Source organism: Argiope bruennichi, chromosome 10, assembly GCF_947563725.1.
Source record: "Argiope bruennichi chromosome 10, qqArgBrue1.1, whole genome shotgun sequence".
Classification (NCBI taxonomy): Eukaryota; Metazoa; Arthropoda; class Arachnida; order Araneae; family Araneidae; genus Argiope; species Argiope bruennichi.
Window position 1 is genome coordinate 4,288,565 of NC_079160.1, and position 27,146 is coordinate 4,315,710.

Here is a 27,146-nt window from a genome sequence, read left to right on the forward strand (position 1 = left end):
TGATATTTCTTTCATTTTTTCGTTCCTTGGGGGAGAATTTTTATAAATAAAATATTTAAATCTTTTTAAATAATTGAAAGAAAAACAGAACTCGGAAAGAAAAATAATAGTTTTCAATAAATATAAAATTTAAAAATTTAAAAATAAAGCTAAATCTTGAACTGCGGTTCGAACCTGCGACCACCAGTTTCCAGCAAGTCACTCTGATCACATGCTAACATATGAGGCATCTGTTCCTGGAATTTAAAGCCACATGTGTAGTCGTTTGGAATACATTAGAATGGTCCAAATCGCTGCAGGAAAGCCGTGTGTTTAACAGAACGAATGAGTCTGCGCATGTCCAGAATCTCAGACAGAATTTTGACATTTCTTTCTTTTTTTCGTTCCTGTGGAGAAAATTTTTATAAATAAATGATTTAAATCTTTTTAAATACTTGAAAGAATAACAGAACTCGGAAAGAAAAATAATAATTTTCACTAAACATAAAATTAAAAAATTGAAATAAAATTACAAATAAAGCGAAATGAAAACGAAATCTTGGATTGCGATTCGATCAAGCGACCACTGGTTTTCAGCATACGACTCGGACCACATTGCGGCATATGAGCCGTCTATGGCTGGAATTTAAAGCCACATGTGTAGTCTCTTGGAATATATCATAATGGTGCAAATCGCTGCATGAAAGCCATGTGTTTAATGGAACGAATAAGTCTGCGCATATCCAGAATCTCAGAGAGAATTTTGATATTTCTTTCATTTTTTCGTTCCTTTGGGGAGAATTTTTATAAATAAAAGATTTAAATCTTTTTAAATACTTGAAAAAATTCCAGAATTCGGAAAGAAAAATAATAATTTTTACTAAACATAAAATTAAAAAAATTGAAATAAGTTAAAAAATAAAGCGAAAGGAAATCGTGGACTTCGGATTGCACCTGCAATCACCGGTTTCCAGCAAGCCACTGTGACAACATGCAAACCTATCAACTCTCTACCCCGGGAATTTAAAGCTATATGTGTAGTCGTTTGGAATATATTATAATTGTGCAAATAGCTGCATGAAAGCCATGTGTTCAACAGAAAGAATGAGTTTGCGCATGTCCAGAATGTCAGAGAGAATTTTGATTTTTCTTTCATATTTTCTACCTTTGGGGAGAATTTTTATAAATAAAATATTTAAATCCTTTTAAATACTTGAAAGAATACCAGAAATCGGAAAGAAAAGTAATAGTTTTCAATAAATATAAAATTTAAATATTTAAATAAATTTAAAAATAAAGCTAAATCTTGAACTGCGGTTTGAACCTGCGACCACCAGTTTCCAGCAAGTCACTCTGATCACATGCTAACATATGAGCCGTCTGTTCTTGGAATTTAAAGCCACATGTGTAGTTGTTTGGAATATATTAAAATGGTGCAAATCGCTGCATGAAAGCCATATGTTTAACAGAACGAATGAGTCTGCTCATGTCCAGAATGTCAGAGAGAATTTTGACTTTTTTGTCATTTTTTTTCTTTCTATGTTGATAATTTTTATAAATAAAAGATTAAAATCTTTTTAAATACTTGAAAAAATACCAGATCTCGGAAAGAATGAAAATAATTTTCACTAAACATAAAATTAAAAAATTCGAATAAAATTAGAAATAAAGCGAAATGAAAACGAAATATTGAACTGCGTGTTGCGGCAAGCAAGCAAGCAAACAATTTTGTATAATTACTTTAGCTTGAGTGGCATCACCTTGTTTTATTGTTATTTTAAAATTACTTATATGCTTGTACGTCTACTTGTTGTGAAGAATAAATGCATGCTTTACTAACGCCGTCGTCTTTAATATATGGTGCCGAAAACTCTATTTGAATCAGGACCGTCAATTTATACTTCCTACTTTTACGAAATATCGGCAAGTTTACTTTCTTACTGAATGTTTTGTGTTTATACTTCGGATTACTGCAATGTCGATGCCGGATGAAACTGCAAACAAAATGGCGCAACTCAAGCGAAAACGGAAAACTATTCGCGGTAATATTACTCGTTTTTCTGTTGAAATAAGTAACTTAAAAGATGATTTTTCAATTGAAGATGTGGAATATATTTGCAATCGTTTAACTACTACCTTAAATGAAATGAAAATAACGGATAATGAAATACACAATTTACTTTCTGATGAAGAATACGAAAACGATATTTTACAATGTGAAAGCTATAACGATAATGCTGAATTCGCGATTTTTAAAGCCAAAAAATAATTCAAAATAAATTAGCGCCAACTGCTGCAACAAATAACTTTACTGATTTGGCTATTAATAACAACAATTTGGCGATGAATTTAAACCCTTGCATTACAACGCCTGCTATTCAATCGTATACTGTAAAACTGCCTACAATTAAACTAGAACCGTTTAACGGCGATGTAGAACTTTGGCAAAGTTTTTGGGAACAATTTCAATCTTCCATAGATAATAATCCAAATCTTTCAGTAATTGATAAACATGTTTTTTTAAGAGGCTATTTACAAGATGAACCAAAACGATTGGTAGATGGCATAAGTATTATTGCCGATACATATGAAGCTACTAAAAAACTTCTTATGGACAAATATGGCGACAAAAATAGAATCATTCAAGCTCATTTGGACTTTTTAGAAAATTTGACGCCAATACAAAATCCATCACCGACTTCACTAAACGAAGTTTTTATTGAGTGTAATAGAAGATTACAAGCTCTACGTGCCTTGGGAGAGGATGTTAATTCTTATGGCCGAATTTTAACGCCTAAAATTTTACGAGCATTTCCAGATGACATTTGCCGTCGTTGGATTATTTTTGCAAAAAGGCAGAAAATTTCGGAAGGTAACATAACAAAATTAATACAATTTCTCTAGGAAGAAGTAGAAGGTACACTTACTACTTTGAAAATTAGAGGTGAGCAGTCTGTTCAATATGATTTTAAACCTTCCACTGCTAAACTATATGTTAATTCCAAGAATACTACGCCAGTTAAAAAACGTTCTCCATTTTGTGCTTTCTGTGATACTAATGGACACTGGCCGCAAGACTGTAACGTTGTAACTGATATAAATAGTCGTAAACAAAAGTTAAAAAATAGTAATCGTTGTTTTTTATGCACAAACCGTGGCCATAACGTAAATAATTGCCCCCGGAAAGACAAAGCCCGTTGCTATAAATGCAAAAAAAGACATCATGTTTCCATCTGTAAAACTGTAAGTGAGAATCCAAATTTAACTACCATTCCAGTTACGTCTATTAATAACGTTGATATTATAACTCCCAAATTTACTCATCTACAAACTGCTCGAGTATATGTAATTGGCCCAACTGGTAAAACAAAAGTAACGCGGTGTCTCTTAGACGGTGGGAGTCAGTCTAGCTTCATTCATCCTAATTTGATCGACTTCCTGCAACTGGAAATCACTGGCTCAGAAAAATTGAACCTTCAAGCATTCGAATACATTTTAACAAACACTGAAACGAGACGGAAGGTCAAATTTATCTGGTCAAGTATTTGGAGCAACTCAAAAATAAATATACAAGCATTTGAAAGTTCAAATACTTATGCCTTTCATCCATCTACTCCCCAACCTGTCTCTTCTTTTGCTCATAGTCAAAAGTTGAAACTTGCTGATCCATCAGACAGCTTAAACGACTTACCAATAGAAATTCTGATAGGTGCTGATTTTTATTGGACTATAGTGCATACTAAATCTCCTATTAGACTTTCTGCGACTCATGTGTTAATACCTACAGTATTTGGATGGATTCTTTCCGGCAACCGTTCGTTCACTACAAAAGCATATTCTTCTGTTTCTTCAGTTCTCAACATTAGCTCAGAAACTTTGGTACGTGATGTGGACGACCACGTGAGACGATTTTGGGACTTGGAAACAATTGGCATTAAAACTATGCAAGACAAAGGGATGACTATTCGTAATTCTGAAATTTTAAGTGATTTTCACAATTTATTTTGCAAAGTTGATGGCCGCCGTGTTGTAAAGTTACCATGGAAACCAGAGGTGATTCTTTCATCGAATAATTACGAAATAGCACTCAAACAATTTCAAATACTCCGTAACAAACTCTTTACTCATTCAGACTTAAGAGATATTTATACAGAACAGATGCAAAATTATATCGATAACCAACATGTTGAACTTGCCGATAATAGTCCTTGCAACGAATCAAAACTATTTTACTTGCCTCATCATATAGTGAAAAAAACAAAAGAATGGCGAATTGTATTTGACGCTTCTTCTCATACACCAGGACATCCTTCCTTAAATGATGCTCTTGAGCAGGGTCCGAATTTGCTTCCAGAAATATTTGCAACATTGTTACGATTTCGACTTCACAAATTCGCAATCACGAGCGACGGACGTCAAGCATTCTTGCAACTTATTTTGGATGAAGAGGATAGAAATTGTACTAGGTTCCTGTGGTTTAGAACAGAAAAGGATGCAAACGGAAAAATACATTTGCTAAATGAAATACTTACTTATCGTTTTTCACGTTTACCTTTTGGATTGACTTCTAGTCCCTTTTTGCTTTCTGCCACTCTTCGGGAATTAGCTAATATGCACTCTGATTCCTACCCTACTGCAGCTAAACACCTGGAGAATAATATTTTCATGGACGACTTTGTTATGGGAGTGGATACTGCTGAACAAGCAACAACTCTTTATCAAGAAATGCAAGATTTAATGACACAAATAGGTTTACCTCTGGCTAAATGGAGTACAAACTCCAAGAACCTACAGGCTATTTGGGAACTAATGGATATCATCTTTAAATGCAATACGCAAGTATTAGAAATTAATTGGAATACCAAAGAAGACGTGTTTCATACAGATATAAACGAAAGTGTTTATCAGTTTGCTGTTCCTGCAACAAAACGTTTACTTCTTAAAATTGTATCAAAGTTGTATGATCCTTTAGGCCTCTATGTACCAGCAGTAGTAGTTGGAAAAATTCTTTTTCAAACCACGTGGCTCATGGGAGTTCAATGGGACGAAATTCTTCCTCCAGACATTGCCGCAAGCTTTAACAGATGGGTATCTGAAATATCATCTTTAAACAAGATACATATTCCTCGCTGGATTGGAATTTCTGCTACTTCTCACATGAGTATCCATGTCTTTTGCGATGCTTCGGAAAAGGCCTATGGTGCCGCATTATACATTTGTTTCACTGAGCTTAACGAAACAAAGGTTCGCCTAGTTTGCAGTCGCAAAAGACTTTCTCCACTTAAAAAGGTGACACTTCCACGGTTAGTGCTTTTGGCAGCCTTACTAGGAGCTCGTTTACTTCACTATTTTTGCAAGGAAACTGGTTTAGATAATCAAACATCAACACTTTGGAGTGATTCAACTGTTGTATTAAATTGGATGAGAAATGGTCCTAATCGATGGCCGGGATGGAAGAATTCGAACCTGCATCCTTCGTGTCAATGGGAAGGAGATTACCCGTCCAATTCAACTGGTCATACCTCTAGAGGTTGACCAGGGTGGGGAGGATGTTGCGGCAAGCAAGCAAGCAAACAATTTTGTATAATTACTTTAGCTTGAGTGGCATCAACTTGTTTTATTGTTATTCTAAAATTACTTATATGCTTGTACGTCTACTTGTTGTGAAGAATAAATGTATGCTTTCCTAACGCCGTCGTCTTTAATACTGCGGATCGAACCTACGACCATCGCTTTCCAGCAAGCCACTCTGATCACCAGCCGGCATTCGTCTCGTCTATAGCTGGAATTTATAGCCAAATGTGTAGTCGTTTGGAATATATGACAATGGTGCGAATCGCTGCATGAAAGCCATGTGTTTGACAGAATGAATGAGTCTGCGCATGCCCAGAATGCCAGAGAGAATTTAGACTTTCATTTCATTTTTTTTTCTTTCTTTGGGGAGAATTTTTATAAATAAAAGATTTAAATCTTTTTAAATACTTGAAAGAATACATGAAATCGGAGAGAAAAATAATAATTTTCACTTAACATGAAACTGTAAATTTGAAATAAAATTAAAAATAAAGTGAAATGAAAACGAACGCTAGGACTTCGGCTCGAACCTGCGACCACCACTTGCTAGCAAGCAGCTCTTTCCACAGGTCAACATATGAGACGATCATATTTGCAATTTAAAGCCACATGTGCAGTCTTTTGGAATATTTTATAATGTTGCAAATCCCTGCATGAAGCTACGTGTTTAACAAAAAGAATAAGTCTGCGCATGTCCAAAATCTCAGAGAGAATTCAGACTTCTAATTCATTTTTATCTTACTTTGGAATTTCTTTAAATAAAAGATTTAAAACTTTTTAAATTATTGAAAAAATGTCAGCCCTCGGAAAGAAAAATAATAATTTCCACTTAACATAAAATAAAAAAATGAAATAAAGTTAAAAATAATGTGAAATGAAAACGAATACGTGGACTGTGTATCAAACCTACAGCCACCGGTTGCCAGCAAGCCACCCTGACCAAAGTCAACATAATAGCCTGACATAATTGCAATTTAAAGCTACATGTCTAGTCTTTTGGAATATATTATAATGACGCAAATACCTGCATGAAAGCCATGTGTTTCACAGAATGAATAAGTCTGCGCATGTCCCTAATCTCTGAGATAATTTGGACTCTTTTTTTGAGGAGAATTTTTTTCAAATAAAAGATATTAATCTTTTTAAATACTTGAAAAAAATATCAGAATTTGGAAAGAAAAATAATAATTTTTCACTAAAAATAAAATTGAAAAATCAAATAAAATTAAAAATAAAGTAAAAGGGAAAACAATGCTTGGAGTGCGGATCGAACCTGCTGCTACCGGTTTCCAGAAAGCTCTGATCACAGGTCAATATTCGTGCCGCGCATTTTGGCAATTTAAATCCACATTTGGAGTCTTTTGGAATATATTATAATGGGGCAAATCCCTACATGAAAGCCATGTGTTTAACAAACCGAATAATTCTGTGCATATGCTGAATCTCTGAGAGAATTTAAACTTCTATTTAATTTTTTCTGACTTTGGGAGAATTTTTTTAAATAAAAGATTTTAACCTATTTAAATATTTGAAAAAAAATCTGAACTTGAATAGAAAAATAATAATTTTTACTAAACATAAAATTAAAAAAAAGAAATAAAATTAAAAATAAAGTGAAAGGAAAACGAATTCGTGGACAGCCTATCGAACTATCGGTCACCAGTTGCCAAGCCCTTCTGACCACAGGTCAACATACGAAACTGCCATAGCTGCAGTTTACAGTCACATATGTTGTCTTTTGGAATGTATTGTAATGGTACAAATGTCTGCATGAAAGCCATGTGTTTAACATAACGTATAAGTCTGCGAATGGCCAGAATATCTGAGAGAATTTAGACACTAATTTTATTTTTTCTTTCTTTGGGAATAATTTTTTTTAAATAAACAATTTTAATCTTTTTAAATTCTTGAAAAACTATCAGAACGTGGAAATAAAAATAATTATTTTTACTAATCATATAATTAAAAAAAACTAATAATAAATTGAAAGAAAAACCCTTTAGACTGTGGATCGATCCTACGACTACTGTTTGACGGCTTGCAACTCTGACCACAGGCCAACATACGAGACGTCCAACGATGCAATTTAAAACCATATTTGTAGTCTTTTGGAATACTTTATTATGGAGCAATCACTGCATAAAAGTCATGTTTTTATCAGGACGACTATGTCTGCTCATGTCCAGAATCTCTGAGAGAATTTAGACTATTATTTGATTCTTTTCGGAGAATTTTTTAAATGAAAGGTTTAAATCTTTTTAAAACCTTGAATAAATACCACAATTTGAAAAGGAAAATAATAATTTTCACTAAACGTAAATAAAATGAAAAATAAAATAATATAAAAAAATGAAATAAAATGAAAAATTAAATAAAAATTAAATTAAATAGAAATTAAATTAAATAAAATGAATTAAATTAAATAAAATGAAAAAAAGTGTGCGAAAAACTTATTCGAAGAGAGAAGATCGAATGTGCGGCAACTTGGCAAGCGCATCAGAAGTTAACATACGAGTCGTCCAACGATGTCATTTAAAGTCAAAGGGCTGCTCTTTTGTGTATATTCCATAATGATGATAATCCCTATATGAAAGTCATGAGTATATTAGAATGAATATATTTGCGCATGTCCAGAATGTCTTAAAGAATTCGGACTTTCATTTCCTTAATTTCTTTTTTTTTGGGGGGGGGGAGAGAAGGGTTTTTAAATAATAAAAAAAATTGCAATTTTTTTTTAAATGTAAGAAAAAATATCTCAACTTGAAAAGAAAAATAATAATATTCCGTAAGCGTAAAATTTTAAAAATTTAAATAAAAAAAATTGAAAGAACATCTTATTCGAATAGCGAAGATCGAACTTGCTTTAACAGGTTGGCAGCTTGACGCCAGCTCGCGGAGGAAGCATACGATTCAACCAGAGATGCAATTTAAAGCCATATGTCTGGTCTTTTGTGCATAATCTATAGTGGTGCGAATTCGTGAATGAAAGGCATGTGCATATCAGAACGAAAATGTCTGCGCATATCCAGAATGTCTGACAGAATTTTGACTTTTATTTCATGAATTTCTTTATTTTCGGTGGGTTTTTAAATAAAAAATGAAATCTTTTTACATTCATGAAAAAATATTACAGTTTGAAAAGAAAATTTATAATATTCACTAAAAGTAAAATTTTAAAAAATTAAATAGATTAAAAAAAAAAGTGAAAGAAAAACAATTTCGAAGAGCGAGGATCGAACCTGCGGTAACAGGTTGGCAGCTTGACTCTAGCTCCAGGAGGAAGCATACGAGTCGTGCAACGATACAAATTAAAGCCATGTGTCATGTCTTTTATGTATATTCTATAATGTTGCGAATCCCTGCATGAAAGCCATGTATATAGCAGGAAGAATATGTGTGCGCATGTCCAAAATATCTGACAGTATTCAGTCTTTTACTTAATTATTTTTTTTATATTTTGTTAGCATTTTCATGAAGTTGAATTTTTTGAAGATGTTTTGAGCTTTAATGGGGTTTCTGCCTTTGAAAGGCCATTTTTCGCAAGCTTTAACGTCAGTGAGTTCTTTGTTTTTTTTTTCTTTGGTACTTTTTTTGATTTTACGTGTTATATTTTCTGAATTTCTTGAGTACTTTTTATAGATTGGTCAGAATCGAAGTCTGATCATTTTTGAGGGCGGTTAGTTGTAACAGTTCTTTTCAAACAATTTTCGCAAAAACAATTTGAGCAGAAATTTTTCAGCAGAGCCGAAGCATGACTTAAACCAGGAGTAGGGGTCTGAAATTGAATCCTAAGCCTGGCTTCTGGACAAGTTATATCTTCTTTTATTTTTAGAGTTGTGACTTGTTTCTCTAAGTGCCAGCGCGAGAAAGATCGGTCATGCGAGGGTGATCGCCACCGGAGTTCATGCATTTTTCTTGCGCACTGCACTGCTGGCTATCATGCCATTTTTCAGCACATTGGCAGAAGTTAGTGTCCCACGGCAATTAACTTTCGAGTTGGCAAAGCGCTGCCACTGAAAGCACCTCAATGGACTTGGTAAAAATTACCGAACTGGTAACTTAATATATCCTGCATAAACATATTCAGGCAGTTTAGGATTATGAAAAGAGAGTACGAAATGTTTTGTGGGGAGGAGTTGCTCATCATGTCGAATTGATATTTGCCGAACATGAATCACTTCTTGCATTTTAAGTTCAGTAAATATCTCTTCTAGTTTGGCGTGGTTGGGTTTTGTGTTAGTTTCTGGCGCAAGAGCCATATTTGGCTATGCGGCGCCAATCAAATGATAATATTATAAAAAGGTTTATAAAACATTCATTTATTAAAATACAAAATCAGGGGTATAAAGTTAAAAACACATGAAAAATGACGAAACAAAAATAATTAGAATCTTAAAATTTAAAACTATGATTCAGGAAAATTCAAAACAATGAAGTAATGCATATTTCCTTTTAGTTTTGTATGACACAAAAGGAGAAAAAAGATGCAAAATGCAAGTAAAAATGTCAATAGCTTTTAAGAAATTAAAAATATTTGGGTGGTATTTCTCACCACCAGGTCTTGTAACGTTGAAAAAATCGAGGTAAAAAAATGAGCACGATAAGAATTAAAAACAAGACGTTCAATGGAGATGCGAAGAACAGTAAATGGAACTTGGCAGTTGTTGCACATAGGCGAATTTTTCTCGAATATAAGATGTTTATGGGTGAAGCGCGTATGCCCTATACGGAGACGAGTCAATTTAACAACCATCTAACGTATAGGATGAACAGGCGAAGAAACAATGTCCGTTTCAATAAAATGTAATTTATTTTGGATTTGCAGATACCATGACATTTGCCAGTTAGAACAGATGTGATGGCAGATGGACCTTTTAATGTCGCAAAAGGGAATTCGTATGCTTAAAAAGCTCACTTCAATTTGCAACCATTGAGATATTTCACTTTAATTCTGATTCACCAATTTTGAAAAAAAAAAAAAAAAAAAAAAATGTTTACTTTAAAAAAAGAGTATCTTAAAAATTTTCATTCAAATATTTTTTATTGAATTAATATTTTTAAAAATTACTGAATTAAAGCTCATATATTGGTGTTTTATACATTTTTTTAAATTTTGAAAATATTTATATTATACCAAGAATATTTTGAGTTTTAGTGATTTAAAATAACCCCACTTTTTCTTTAAAAAATTAAACTTAAAAAATTTTTTTTAAAACTTTTATGCATCTGACGTTGCTTACTAGGTAGATGGTTAATCAGTACAAAAAGTTTCAAAATTCTACATTAATTAAATGTTTTTAAATGTGTCCTGGACCTCATTAGCTAAGACAATTAAAATAACATGACTTTAATGTCATGGCAATATTTCTGGCCAACCAGCTTGTCGCCAGATTCGATTAGTTTTTTTGTAAGTATGATTGTTTATAATTCATTAATTATATGTCTTTTTGTTTTTATTTTATAACAATATTTCATTTTTTCATCTCTGGTACATTTACTATGATCTGATATTACTATTTTTACATTGCTTTATTATACTGCACAGCACTGTTCTACAATACAGTACAGCAAATAATTCTTTTACTTCATTATTCTCTTAGTGAAGTAAAACTGCTCATTTTGATATTTTTGAAACTAAAGATTGCATAAACATAACCGATTCTCTATGAAGCAATGAACTATATGATTTTTAGTTTTCAGCACAGTAATTTACAAAATAGTAGCCTTTCTTTGTAGACATTGCAATTCGCTTCAATACCAGTAGCTCTCTTTAATTCAGCATCTCCTTCCATCCACTATTTTGTCTTACCACACTCAGTAAAGGCTTTCATGACTTTAGATACCATGTCTCTAGAAATTTACTAAAGCTACCTATAGACCATCATATATACTTTTTATTAAAAAAAACAACAAAAGAACTGGGAGCTAGGATTATATTTCAATGCTTACAAAGTGCATTCTTAAATGCCACTTTCATTCACAGGTGTTCCCATTACTTTCATAACCACTTGCAGCCTATTTTAAATTTGGAACAGTGAAATTTCGAAGGTTGTTACAGGGAAACTTCGACCTCGCCTAAGGTTTGCAAATTCAAGTCCAATTCTTTAGTCGCATAATTCATTTATTCCTAGACGACATATTGAATTCCTTTTCCCCAACTATTTATTCATTATATTAAATATATAGGTAGAAATCCAAATTTTACTTCAATTCGGATGAATTATAAAATACTGTGGAGAAATGACTCAGATAAACATCACGAGGGAAAAAAAGGAGAAAACTTTTAATGCCAAAACTTTTATTTACAAAAATACATTACAGTACAAAACTCTGATTTTAGGATTCCGGAGCTATTGTGCCTTTGAGATAGTAAAATCCGGATTTGTAGACGCAGTATTCCTGGAATGAAAATTAGGAATCAGTTAGATATAATAACATGAAGAAAAAACATGAGACTAAAAATTTTACAAATGTATATGGGTTGTATAGACCAAATTTATTTCAAAAAATAAACGATTAGTGCTTTTTAAGCACCTTTAGAGAAAAACTAAAAACCAAACTTCACTTCTATGAAATAAATTAAGTTGGATATTAACTAAATAAAAAACCAATTGTATACAAATATACACATAAAATACTACTAGGAATTGCTGAATACTTTCCGTGAACATTGAAACTAAATTAATTAAAATGTTTTTTTTATGCTTGAAAAACCTTATTAAAAGTCTTTCATTGCACATTTTAAATTATTTAATTATACTGAAGTAAGTAGTACAAGGGGGAAAAAATACAGCTATTTCACTAACATTCCAATTGCTCGAAAAAGATTAAGAGCAAAACTAAATAAATCTCGAATAAGAAAATCGCGCTAGTTTTATTAAATACGTAAATAGAAGACCGTTTTCTTTCAGAGATTCTTTCCAAACACATTTCAGTTTTTCTATTAATAACAATTTCCAACTCATTCATTTTGTTGGTCATGAAAAGTTTCTGGCCTGTCGAGCAAATAAGTGCATTAGCTTTGAATCCAATTTCAGCACAATTTCTTTTTCCGTAAGAAGATCGAGAAATCAGAATCTAATTTTCTTTATGTCATTGAAAACTATTTCTTTTCCCGAAAGCAGGCAAATGAATGGATTCATATCGATAACATCCTCATTTCTTTAATAATGTTTACTGAATACATTCTGTCACACTGCTTTATGTGGTCATAAACTACATGTCGTGAAACATGATATTTTTTAAATTAAATTTCCGACTTGAATATTTTCATTTCCTCTTTCAATAGATGCTTGTTCACGAGAAAGAATGAAAATAATTTAAAAAGTAACATTACAAAGAAGAAAGGCAAATGCAAAAACGGAAATTAATTCTATTAATGTTATTAAGTTATCTGCTCCCGACCTTGAATATTATTTATAAAACGGAGGCACGAAGGGCACGTGCCTCACTTTACCACTCAGTCGAACAGACAACGTCCGCAGAGTAATTGCCTGGGGGGTGGAGAAAATTCCAATTTCAAGTAAGAAAATACTTTGAGAAAAAATGAAAAAAAAAAAAAAAAAGAAAGAAAGAAATGGAAAAGAAAATATGCTCATCACATCCAGGAATAACAGCAACGACAAAATTAATCGGTTTCAGATATGTCTGGCATTTATGAAGCAAGATATAAAAGAATGGGTGAGGTGCTGTGAGCCCTGTCAACGGTCAAAAGTTCAGGGCCATACTAAAGCTCCACCAGGAACATTCAGCTTGCCCGATTCTCGTTTTCAAGAAATACATATAGACATCGTTCGTCCTTTACCTCCATCCAATGGTTGTATCTATTTGTTAACAATGATCGACAGATTCTCAAGATGGCCAGAAGCTATTCCAATTGTAGACATGCAAACCAAAACCATTTGTCGAGCAATTTTTCATACTTGGATATCTCGATTCGGACGCCTTTCAGTAATAACTACAGATCAAGGCTCGCAGATGCGGCCATCTTTATTTCGCGAGTTTTCAGAAATGTTAGGCTCTAATCGAATCCGCACGACAGCATACCATCCGATCGCAAATGGCATAGCGGAGAGATTCCATCGTCATTTAAAATCATCAATAAAACCCCATGAAAGCGCTCAATGGACAGACATTCTACCTATAGTTCTTTTGAGAATCCGCACTGCGGTCAAAGAAGACATCAAAGCTTCTTGTGCTGAATTGGTGTACGGAACAACTCTACAACTTCCCAGTGATATGATAGAAACATCCATCATTCCACCTTGTGATAACATATTTGCCGATCACCTTCGAAATACGATGCGTGAATTGAACCCTGTAGCGATGTAAAACCATCTTTAAAAACTTGCTGAAACCTCCTTTGTGCCAGTCCTACACAGGTCCTCAGGAAGTTTTAAAACGGGCACAGAACAATTTTACCATCGAACTGAATGGCAGGACATCAACCGTCTCAATAGATCGTGTTAAGCCGGCATATTTGATTCCTACTTGTGAAGAAAAAAGTCCAATTCTTCATGCAGAAAAAACTGTCTCTCGGACGAACAACAGTCTGACGATTAAACTGCACCAGATAAAACTGTGACAACTAGATTGGGCAGACGAGTTCCTTTCCCATCGAAACTATCAACGTATATCACCTATTAATATTATCAAATACCTTGGATTACATATGCATTTATTAAAAAAAAAATCGCATCTTATGTCTCGTTTTCAATAATTGTAATAATCATCATTTTAATTATTTGCTATGTAAATAATCAACTTTTATTTGTAACATTTTCTGATTCTTCAATATGCTCATGTATTTATAATGTATATATTGTATCGTTCCATCGGATTATCCTCTGTCACTGGGAGGATAGTCTGTAGCATCTGGCAACCCCAGTGTGAGCGAGCAATCACTTTTATGTGAATTTCATCTGGCAACAGATGGAAATGAGGCGAACGAAGTGAGTGGTAAATAAAACGTTGTGGTGTTTACCTTCTGATTATGGAATTACTTACTTACATAATTATGTAAACCACTTCAAGACAGTGAAACATTTGATATCAGTAACAAAATAAGGGGAAACTCAACTAAAGGGGGAAAAAAAGAGAAAAGAAAAGAAAATATTAGTGTCAAAATGAAAATGGAAACAATTATTGCAAACCAGATGTCAAGAGACAAGCAGAAATTTAAATCGTTTATCTACAATGGAAAAGTCCAATTTCGTAAAACAATACATTGCTCTTAATTTTTCATATATTTTTATTAATTTGGAATTTATTAATTCATTAGAATATTTTCATTAATTCTTATTTACACTTTGTGAAGCTATACATTTGGGCAAGAATTAAATTTTGATAAAATTAATTAATTTTTAAATGAAATAAAATTCCAGATTATTTTGCCAAATCTTTAAAATCATTGATTATATTTGCACTGTAAATTATTTAATTCTTTTCATTGAACAAGACACATTATATTTTTATTATAAAATAAACTTCAACCTATATATAAATAATTTTTTTATTGAATATATAAAATTATAAAAAATAACAAGGACATTTTTAATTTAATTCAAAATTTACTTTTTCAAATTGTTCCTTAAAAAAATTTATAAATGACTCTATTTGGATTAAACAACTATAACGCGGTCAATTTTAGTAATAAAACTATGAGAGTTTTTAAGATCATTTATTTAAGGTTGTCCACAATTCTTTTACTAAAAATGATTGACAGGACTTAGGGACCAAATGATAAATTAAATTCTTAACTCTCCAGAAATATACATACTAACTCAAACCATCTCAGCCTCTACCAATAATAAAAATGAAAGCATTTGCGTGTTGCTACAGGTCAGATCATTTATCCTATAGCTACCAAATTTGTCACACATATATCTTGGAGGTTGGAAATGTATACTTTATAAAGCAATTTTTTAAAAATTTTAATTAAAAATAAGTTTTGGTATTTTCCAAAAATATTACTGCACAGGGAATGATTTTTACAACATTTCGAAATTTAAAAAATTGTCTTTCTAATAATACCAATTAAATATTTAGAGAAATTTTTACAGAACACTGGCGATTAAAATGTTTTTTCCTAATTTTATACAATACATTGCATTGTTGTTCAGAAATTCAAACCATTTACATTGTTTCATCAGATATGTACAAACATGACTTTCACCCACTGTTGAAAGCTATAAAAGAAGGATAATGCTTAATATCTCTTGTAATTTACAAAGCAAATATAAAACTTAAGTTGCAACACCACAAAGACAGTTAGAAGGAAGATGAACCAGAGATTTACGTTTTTAATAGCATTCTGATATCATGGAACTGGTCGCCATTAAAAAAGTTCATGTACTAAATGAAGGGAACATATGCAACACGGCTAAAATACACGAATTTAATGCAAACCAATTAGCGGCACCATGGACATGAAAATATATTTAAACGATTCAACTCAAATTAAATATAACCAATATCCCCAATAAAACCAGGTAGTTATAAATAATATTATAATTATATAATAATAATATTTTCAATAATAAAGGCAACTAATTTGAAATAATTTCGTTGAAAAACATTTTTCCAACTGTGTTTCTAATGGCTTACAAATTAGCTATTGAACATGATAATGATGGGCATCAATGAACAGCAAACTTTTGTAAGGGTTTTAGTTTGATTTCAAATGGGGTGGTGGTACATACTTCAAATATTTGCCTGCAGTCAGCTTCAGAGATTCTTTCTCTAAGTTCATCTTCAACTTTTTTCACAAAAAGGTTAGCTCTCGTCCTTGCTGTGGTGGAAAACAAATCCAAGAGAGCAGCTCGATACTAGAAATTTATAAGAGATAAATTAGTTTTCATTATAATTTCACAGTGTGTTCACAAAGTCTCAATATCATTTTCAAATCAGCAAACAGTGACCTCTCCTTCATTTTCCAATATAATTACACAGTAAAATAGTTTTCTTTTCGTGTATAATGACACAGCAAGGCACATTTTATGATTCTTAGTATATGCAAGAAAGCGAAATTGCCTTTTGGGGTGCCTTCTATGGATGAATTTGAAACGCGCATCGGTCACAATGCCACCTTTTATATTTCATTCATCTAAGCCAAAGCTTCTTGATTTTCTCGTATACCAAGAAAAAGTTTTGTAATCGTCCGACACTTTCGAAAAACCAGTTCTTGACGAATCTATGTTTAAGCCCAGAAAACACATTTTTGAAATTATATCCGTCTGTGAAAACGATAACTTAAAAACGCTATGAGCTAAATGTATGAAATTTAGTACATGGACTTAACTCCAAACTGTAATATTTTTTAAAAAAATCAAATTTTGGATGAATTTTGAAAAATAAAAATATAAAGCTATACTTGCAGTCACAAAATCATATACCAAATTTGATACACTTAAGTCATTGAGTTATCGCGTTTACATGTGTCTGAAAGTAGAGACCGACAGAATGACAACCCATCGTTGGATTTGGCTCAAAATTTGACATGTGTCTACACTAAAGATTGTATTGAAGACTACATTTAAGATTGAATTGTAGGGAATTTTAACCATTCAGCTCTCCTTATTTTGTAGTTATTGTGTTAAATTATACTCAAACAACAAAACAGACAGGCTTCCTCAGGTTGGATTCTGCATAAAATTGGATACAAATGTGTCAATTTGTTTTAAAGACAGTATATAATTTTCATTCGTCCTCCCTATGTATTTCAGACTAGGGGAGGTGTGAAAATGTAAAGATTCATCTAAATCTCAAGTTCGAATTTTTTGACGATTATAATACTTTCTCTATACTTCGTACACAAGAAGGTAAAAGTTAAAAATATATTAATCAAATTTTTCATACACCGGTGGTCAGTATTTTCATTCACCTAAAATACTGACCACACAGCGTTTGTATGCTTCAGATCTCGTTTTCAGATCAAGGTTGTAAGAAAAAACACTCCCAAATGGCCATTTTTGAAGAAAAGGGCACAATAGGATATACAAACTTTTTGCAAAAAACATGTAAAAATATCCCTTTAAAATTTTTGTATCGTTTATATTGACGCCATGTTACACTGAGCCGAATAAGAAACAGGCATCATCCTGATATGCTTCAAGAACCATGGCACCTATGAAATAAGTTGACAGTTAACATTCCGCAATCATTTTCAGATCCACTTGTTTTCTTAGTAAAATGCCGAAAACGCATACTTTCTCTATACTTCGCACACAAGAAGGTAAAAGTTAAAAGTATATTAAGTATTAAAATTTCTGAACATCCTGTATAAAATAACAATAATTTACAATACATTTAAGAGAAAAGATTTCACTGAGAAGAGACAGTGGAAATACTTACACGATCTAATTTATTGCCAAATTTTGCAAAAGCATACAGAATCTCTGGTGTGGTATATTGTGGCCACTGAAAAGATACATAAAAACATTTAAAATAAAATAAGTCTTCTAAAACCAAATGCATTTGCAGGTGAGAGAAAGAATATATTTCTTAATTTTAATTTTTATTTTTTTACAGAAACATTGCGATTTCTCCAGTTGCAATCAAAAGAGAGCGATCTTTCCTCCCCCGACTTTTCTGGTATGCTAACATAATATGACGTGCTGAGCTCATTTCCCTTTATATGAATTTGCATTTCCAGAACGCGTCATGGAGGAAGCGCACGCAAGTCAAGTGCCGGGATAGCGCAACAGGTGCCGATAGGAACACAAGTTTCAGTATCTACTTCTGCAATGAATTTCGCATCTACTGAAAAAAGGAGTCTTTAAAATTCTTTATATAATAAAGAAAAACCGAGCCTGCCTTTAGCACCATCAAGTACCAAATCGTCGCGGTTTTCTGAGCTATTGGGCTCGCATACACAGGGATATACGCATTACCTGATGGTTATTTCTGATCGTAATATTCTACGACCTGAATGTTGGTTGTATGACGTTTCCGTAGCAATCTTAAAACTATCAATCAATGGTCTCGTTTACAAGGCGGTTGTTTTACTGATAAGGATCAGTTGTAGAAGGGGCTACAACATTTTAAACGTTATCTAAAAGTGTTAGATTTGGCGAAAGTTAACATGATGTTTAACGCAATTTTGAATACTTAATGACATGTTCTTTAATACAATTTGAATACTTTCCACTTTGCCTTTTCTGAAAAATGAATTGCTTTCCAATGAATTTATTCAAAAATGTATGATACCAATCAATGATGAATGATAGTTCTTCTCATGTAAATACTACATCCACTTCGAAACAATAATAATTTCCTCTAGATTTCAGATGATGAATGCATTACTTTATTTAAATATAATGATTTGCATTAAATGAAAAGGTTTTGGTTTCATTAGTTTTTACTTTATTTTCTCTTGATTTGTTTGTTTAATTCAGTAAGTTCGAACATTGAAACACACTTAATAAAGTTAATAGGCACTTAGTAATAATAGGAAATAAAGCTAATAGGCACTTAAAAAAATTGCTTCTTAAGTTTAAAGTACAATTAAATGAGGTTAGTGGTATTGGAATGATTTGTAAGGAGGGAAAAGTTGCAAAAACAATTCTGGAAATGCCGTAAATAGTAAGAAAAGCTTATGCTTCTTTTTCTTTATTTCAAACAATGTAATTATTTCCAATTTCAAAAGAATTAAGTGCCGCTTAAAACCAACTAGGGGCTCTAAGTTAATGCAAATTTCGAAGTCCCTTTTTTTCCTCCAAATTTTTTTATCGATTTAGATTTAATTTTTATGAAGCAGTTTTAAGTAGTAAATTTTGAAAAACCGCAGTTACAAGTCCCTTCCTAAAAAGTCCATTCCATTATTTCATGTACAAAAGAAGCGCACAGTTAAAATGCAAAATTAACTTTAAGCAAAATATGAAAAAATAAAAGACATCTTTCTTTAATACACTTTAAATAATATTGTAAAAGAAGGGACAATTTTTTTTAAAATTGAAAAGCTCCAAATTTTTTAGAATTATAAAACAGCATAATGAATAACTTGTACATTGTAATTAGGAATATTACTAGAATAAAGTTTCGAAATTAATTTAATGAATACTTGATTTTGACTTGAATAAATTTTATTGCATGGGTTCTGTCATTAAATGAGGTATACAACTAAACTTTCTAAAATTGCTAAGAATTTTCAAAAGCTGAGGGGCTTCTTGGCAATTGCCAACTTTGCCTATTTAATAATTCTTCCCTTCTTCCAGCATTGATTAGAATTATTTAAATAATCTCTTTGGGCTGTTGACATTACAGCTCCCGTATTGTAGATTCAAATCTCTTCGGAATTTAATTATATTTATTAGACATGGCTTTAAGGGCACGTTTGGATATGCCCATTGATTCGGACGTTCTTAAGCAATTTTTTTCCCATGAAGATTAAATTAGTCTCACAATTTGGATAAAATTATCCGAAGGATTGAATGTTTACTATATCTGACGATTCTTAATGGTACGTTAATGCTATAAATAAAAAACGTAACGAGTAAGATAAATGCAATTTAGTACTGATCTTCTTTCCGAAATTGAAGAGTCGTTTCAAATTTTGGCCTGATGGAAGACGTCCAAAATGCATATTAGGTCACGGTGATCTGGTGATAAGTCTCAACTTCGGGATTGGACGGTTTTACACTCGAAATCTTATTCTACCGAAGAACCGAAGCATAGGCAGGTCTGAAGCACGTTAAATTTGTCAAGCCCAAATGTCCTCCTCTAGTGTGGCACGGAATTCTAGAGAGGAGTGCAGGTCAAGTGTCGTTTTCCTCATCTGCCCACGGTTCAAAATTTGCCCTAATGCCAGTCCTAATGTTGCTTTAAAACGGGGAGATGATATAACTAAAATATGAAGAACATGCAAACCAAAATGCATATTCTATGCAAATGCCCAAAATATGTCATACTCCATTCGTATAGGAGAAATTTTAGCTTTTACTAACTCTAATTCCAATTTTCAATTCGCTCCTTCACAAATCAACCCGGGCTAATGGGGGAAAAAAAAAAAAAAGAAACAATAATTATTAGTTACCTTATTCTTCAGTTTTTGAGCTCCGTACTCGACCAGCGTTTCATCCAGCACGCTCTCGAAATCCGTTCGTCCAACAACGGAACCAAGGGGACTCTCACGCACAAACTCCTTAATTTCGCTCAAAGTCATGCAGAAATGTTGTCGAAGGGCCCCACCAACCAGCTCACGTAGCTCCTGCCTGAGACCCTCGGGAGGTGAACTCTCTAGGTACGTGGGCGAGATGTCCAGCGTGGCTAACCTCGGTTTGGACGCAGACGACTTGGTGGGGCTGAGGGCGGTGCGCTTCTTGGAGCCGTGAGCTCTCCTGCTTTTGTCCTTTGGGGCGCCGCCGTCCGTGCCACTCTCGTCACCTTCGCTCACCGAGCTGTGAGAGTGTCGCTTCTGCCTAGCACGGGGCGGATCTTCTGCTGAAAAAAAAAAAAAAAGTATTTCAGGCGCAGTTTTTCTTAAGATGCAATCATCTGTTAGACTAAAAATTACGGTCACCAATCGCTAGAATGCTTGCCAAACGAAATCATTTTTGACAACGATATACAGCAAGGTTAATTTGAGAAACAATCTATTTACATTTCGTAGGATTGCTGAAATTTTTTTTTCGAAGTCGTATTCGGCGAGTTATTTTTTGAAAAACAATTACAGTCGGCGTTCCTATAACTGTGCTAGTTTATTAGATGTTTTGGCTAAAAGAAAGATAACACATTTTTTTATTGGTGAAGCAAATAGTAGAATGTTCTTTATTTAAGTTTTCTTCTTTTTAACTTTGATTTATAATTCATTAGTATCCTCGTCGTAGCTTCACTTGTGCTATGCAGTTGGATAAAGAAGAACTAGCTATCTCTGGAGACTAGTTTGTTCATCTAGATTATTGACTTTTTTAGACTGTCGAAAAATTTATGGAATGTATTAAAAAACATTTCACTTTGTTATTTAATGCGATTGAAAGCCTTAAATTCCATTGAATTAGCTTACAGCAGATTAAAAAATTCATATATTACAAAATAATAGCAGAAACGAAAATCCTACTACATTATTAATACATGGCAAAAACACGATTGAATGTTTTCATAGATGAGTTTGAATTCCATCAAAGCATTCAAAATATTGTTATGTATAGTGTATTAAATGGAATCAAAAATATTAAAATTATGAAGAAATTGCACCAAATTAAATCGATGTCATCAAAAAAAGGTAAATTTTGCGTCTTATAGAGATAAAACAATTTTTGTAAATAACTGTTTTGGATGACATGGAGATATATTTCCGTAAGCAAGTCAAAATTGTTACATATTTGGTGATAATTAAGTCTAATTTTGTGCTCTGTTAAACTTTCTGTCTGAAGTCTCTTCTTTTTAATTTCTTTTACATGTTCTTTCCTCTCACTGAATGTACTTAATGATGATGATATGGCAAACCATCTCCAAAACATTTCTAATAATATTTTTCAATTCTATTAATTAGCTACGCGAAGCGTTAAATCAACTCAACTGTAAAAACGTTCAATGAAGCAATCTGAAAATCGTACGATGTTTTATTTACATTTTGCTAATGCCACTTGACGATAAGTAATAAGAGGATTTCTATGCGCCATATGTTCGCGTTTTATATATTTATAGATATGACATTGTATTTATACGTATTTATTACATTTGCAGATAGCAGAGCAAAATAAATAAATAAATTGTAGAATCCGTAGATTTTCCATCAGAGGAAACTTGTGGAATTTCTATATGCAGATTATTAGAGAAAAATTTCATCCAACAGCCACTTCTAAATATGCCCCTTAAATTCGTCATTGCCATAGAAAATATTTATTGGTAGCTGCAGCCGTTTATAATCAAATGGAAGTAATTAAGTAAGGGAAGTAATCAAATGGAATGAGAGGGAATTTTAGGATAAAGAAGTGTCTGCCTGGCCAACATTGCCTACTGCCACATGTATCATTAAATTTTAGCAGGGTGTACCATACTCAAACAAGGTTTTAATAAATAATTAATACGTATAGTGGAAATCAATTTAAGTCTAAGCATTTAATTATGCGACTTTTCAAGAGTGACACCCATTATCAGAGAATAAAATTTCAGAAAAAGCAATATTATTTGCTAAAATTTTGAATTCCTGGGCATCATGGAATCATCATCTGAAACGGTGAAGAAGAGCAGAAATTTTCTGAAAATTGTGTCATGAGAACCACTGCAATAAGTAGCATCTCTATAAGGAATATGTCTAAAAACTTTTCCATCAGGCACCTAAGAGAATAATTCAACTTGCTTTGTTAAAACACATGCATGCACGCACACACGCACACAACACACACACACACACACACACACACACACACACACACACACACACACACACACACACACACACACACACACACACACACACACACACACACACAGAAATCATTAATTGTTTAACTCCCTAAGCATTATAATGAATCTTTATATTCAAATGTGTGTGCATTTTATTACTTTTCTGAGTAAAAAAATGTAAGGTTAGCATTGGTTCAGGCAGAAAAAAAAAAAACATTTTGAAAGAAAGTTAACTATTATTATTATTTAATTAAAATAAATATAATTTATTTTATTACTTAATAATAAAAAAAGTTTTCTGTACTTCTCTCTGAAAAAACAACAACTATATAATAGAACTTAACCTAACAAAATATTTTAAATAAATGAAGTACAACACATTACGAGATTTCCAATAAAGTTATCTGTTACCTTCATATTCAAACATCTTCAAATCCTTTACAAGTTTATTGTACCTAAGATTCCATTTTATGTCTTGACTTTGTTGAATTGATGGATGACTGAAAGGAAAATGAAATATACTGAATGCAGCAGTAAAAAATAAGTTACAAAAATATAGTATTTAATGTTTTAATGCATATTTAAATAATTTTATTTACAGGGATATGCGGAAATTACAATATAAGAAATTGATATTTGCCCTTAATCATAATATTTAAACACTGACCAAGAGCAGTATTCTCTCCTGGATCTTCTTGTATATCAAAACAATATAACCAGTTTTTCTTACAAATCTGCATTCTTGTCAAAAAATCATAGAAAAAATACACCAAACCCAGTATGAGTAAAGCTGGTACAACAGTAACAATATGCTGCATTTTCCGCATCATATTTAAGGCTTGTTAAGTGTTTACATATATGGTCAGAAGATATACTAAATTTCATTCAGCAAAATCATTGAGTTTTTGCATTAATGCAGCCAGTCACATGCATGAAACAGATAAACTGACAGATATTCATTGATTTGGTAGAAAATTTAGAACACATTTATAATTTGGTTGATAAAAATACATGATACATTTTTATACAGCTCTTTACTTTTTATTTTAATTGTGTCATATCATACAAATTGACAGATAGACTACCCTTAGAAGGATTTGATTCACTTACCAAAGTTCATTCATCTAATTTCTTGCATTTTTGAACTACCATTTTACAGAGAGACAGAGTTACAAAAGTGTATATATAATCATTTACTACATATTTGCTCTCCTGAATAGTTTTAAAATTACTAGAAAGGACTCGGTTTGCTCTTTCTTATTGAAAATTTCTTGATCCCTTCTTCAGAAAGCCAGTTTGGCATCTAAGCAGATTGATACAATATTCATTTGTTTTGTTTTATTTCGATGTTATAATTTTTTAGGCAAACAGAAAAAATTTCAATTTTAGGGTATTTTTTTTTAGGCAAACAGAAAATAAAATTTCAATTACAGGGTGTGTAGTGAAAAACTGCTGCAAAAATTAAGTACTTTTAAGCACCTTAGTCAAAAAAAAAAAAAAAAGCAAGCACCTTTGTACATGCATATTTTTTAAGCATATGATACTTTCTGTTTTATAATAATGTATAGCCTTTATTGAAATTTAAAAAAAATTAATTTAAATGTGCATTTTAAAAATTTGATATTTATTTCTTTTTTGCCCAACATTTTGCATAACATCTATTGTAAAACAAATGATGTCTTTTTGATTTTTTACAAAAACAAAAAAGAAAAAAAAAAAAACAATATCTACACAAAAAAATTAAATTAGACTTTTATAAGATTAACAATAAAAATTTGCGATTTTTTTCAGTTCCTTAAAATTTAATAAACTACCAATTTATTTCGATGGATACATCATTTCTGAAAATGGCAACATTTAAGTAAAAGCATAGCATGACAGTTTGATTTTATGTAAAAACAAATAGGATTGAATTTCATCCTGTACTAATTTGCTACATTTAGAAATTTTAATTGCACTTTTATAAAGATAAGGACTAAGGTTACTATCATAAAACTCTCAAAACTAACATGAAATTGATGTACAATGCCAAGTTCTAAATAAAACTCTTAAATCATCTTTTTTAATAGAAAAGAATAACAACGTTTAGACATGTTCAGACTATAAAAAAAAATATCTTATCACTTCTTATTCTGAAGTTTAGTAACGATCTTTTCAAACGTTTTTGCATATATAATTAGTACTTTAACTTTTAAAAAATTGCAGAAAAATGAAATTATATATTTTGCAAAGAAATGAAAATGTTTCTTCTAGTTTCCATAAGAAACAGAAACAAATTCTAAAAGTGAAAAAAGATCTAGTTCTGTAGTTAGAAGCAAGATGAAGATAAAAATATTTAGTTGAAGCATTTTTTTTAAAGTATTTTTTGAAGCCAGCAGGACACAATACATCGTTTTGCTTCAAAATTTAAGAAAACTCATAAAAAAAAGTCTTATTCAATAAACTGCTTAAAATTTTTTTTAAGTTTAAATAAAAGCAAAGAAAGCATTTTTCTTTTATCATGACTTTAACATCAGTAAAATAACATGACATGACGATTTGAAGAAACAATGACATTATAAAAAATAATTGTTTTAAATAATGTCCAAATCTAATTTTTTAAAAAATTGTTAAAACAAAAGAAAAAAATTGCATTCACTGAAGCAAAATTTTTAACATTGAAAAGTTATTTTTTTAAGCCTTTAAAACAACATTAAAATAATTTTTGTGTGATAATATTGCTTTGATGTTATGATGAAAACAAATTAAAATTCTGTTTCTATTTTTTAATTGAACTTCTAAAATTTTGAAATATCCGTTCTTAGTGGGCCTCTAATATCCAAGAATAATTTTCGAAATTTCATGTTCCTAACTTCCATGGTTTATGTTGCTCATTGCTCTCTCAATCTAGTCAAATCTTTATATGTAAAGGGAGATTTTATTTGAGGGGGGGATTCTATAAGAATTATAGAAAAAAGAAAAGAAAAGGAAAAATCATTATAAAATTATAGTATCTTAACCCTCAAGAATAAAAGTTTAAAATTTTTAACAAAATGAAAAACAATTCTAAGTACCAGAACTACCAGTTTTTTTCCCTTGGCAAAAAATAAAATTTGGGAGATTGGTCCTACAAATAATAATTTTCAAACGGATGAGGTCATTTAAAAAGTACAGAATGAAAGAAATCATTTATAGCTTCAACTTTAAAAGTTACAGTTTCAAGTTAAAATCTCATCATGCTAGATTTTATGTGATTAACATAACCACACACTGCAAGCAACTGCAAGTTTCAGTATAATACATTAAAATCAATCTAATAAGTCTAATAATTAAAACAAAATATTAAAGAGAACGATGTTTGAATGTGCAATGTACTAAAGAGGCTTCACTGCAAATGTTTTTAGCAGCAGCTTCTACCATGTTTGATATATTTCTTTGGTGCATCAAATTCATCCAACATTGATCAATTATTCATTGATCGGAGCAATCTGCACATTCTTTCTTAGTAACAATAAAAGGTTAAACATACTGGCATAACTTAAATAAATTCTTCAACATCTCAAACATTAAACATTTTTTTAAAAAACTTTTTGAACATTTTTTAAGGCACAAGAAGTATGGTACATGGCCTTTTCCGGAAAACTAGTCCTCAATAAACAGCAAGCAATGCACATTGTTGAAGCAAGAGGGATTAGAAAAAAGTCACATGAACATTATCTTAATATGTGTTGGCACCCTGAGTTTCTTTCATTCTGGATTCCTTGTCCGAATTATGTATTCAATGTGTGGGAAACAAAATAAATAAAATGAGAAAATTAAGCACTTTTAAGGTGCTTAAAAATGGTTTTCAAATTTCAGCACTTTTCATGATGTTATGCACCCAGAATTAATCATATAAATAACACAAGCAAAATTCATATATGGATACATCAGTGCAAATATGTTGTCATAATATAATATTTGTAAGTATTTTTAGCTATTCAAATAAATTTTTATAATATTATGATAATAATTTCATTTCAAATAAATAGTAATTATATGAATTTTAATTTGAAATTTATATGTAAATATTGCATAAATTCTTGCTTAACTATATATCAGTGAAATTTTAAAACTAAGCTCTGCAATTCAGACATAAATAATTTTGTATATTATTATTATTATTATTATTTATCTTATTTAACAAAATGGAAGAGACTAAAGATGAGTCGCTGAGAGTAAAGAATGTGAAAGAAAATGTAATTACGGATCAATAAATTTGATAAAAA

The 27,146-nt window shown here is 31.6% G+C and overlaps 2 protein-coding genes across 4 annotated transcripts in view; one reads left to right on the plus strand and one right to left on the minus strand.

Annotated features, from left to right (window-relative positions):
- Positions 1-1,954: 1,954 nt before the first annotated feature.
- On the plus strand, positions 1,955-5,514 carry LOC129988780 (uncharacterized). The gene is made up of 2 exons (XM_056097050.1): positions 1,955-2,021; positions 3,257-5,514. The coding sequence occupies exons 1-2, from the start codon at positions 1,955-1,957 to the stop codon at positions 5,512-5,514; spliced, it is 2,325 nt and encodes a 774-aa protein (XP_055953025.1).
- A 6,320-nt stretch (positions 5,515-11,834) lies between these two features.
- The window catches only part of LOC129988764 (DNA-directed RNA polymerase III subunit RPC5-like), a 44,570-nt gene continuing 29,258 nt past the window's right edge, over positions 11,835-27,146 (minus strand). For 2 of the 3 annotated variants that reach the window (XM_056097029.1, XM_056097031.1), the window contains 5 exons: positions 23,311-23,399; positions 20,585-20,991; positions 17,905-17,970; positions 16,254-16,379; positions 11,835-11,952 (listed from right to left, as the gene is read on the minus strand). In XM_056097029.1, the coding sequence (XP_055953004.1) occupies positions 11,890-11,952; positions 16,254-16,379; positions 17,905-17,970; positions 20,585-20,991; positions 23,311-23,399 (751 nt within the window). In that variant the 3' untranslated portion in view covers positions 11,835-11,889. The remainder of the gene's footprint in view (positions 11,953-16,253; positions 16,380-17,904; positions 17,971-20,584; positions 20,992-23,310; positions 23,400-27,146) is intronic. The other variant, XM_056097030.1, reaches the window with a different exon arrangement.

What these genes read in the sequence shown, in the direction of transcription:
- LOC129988780 (XM_056097050.1), top strand. Translation starts at nt 1,955, where the DNA reads ATGTCGATGCCGGATGAAACTGCAAACAAAATGGCGCAACTCAAGCGA. An exon ending in AAAACGGAAAACTATTCGCG is followed by an intron (nt 2,022 to 3,256) that starts GTAATATTACTC and finishes CTACCATTCCAG; the next exon opens with TTACGTCTATTAATAACGTT.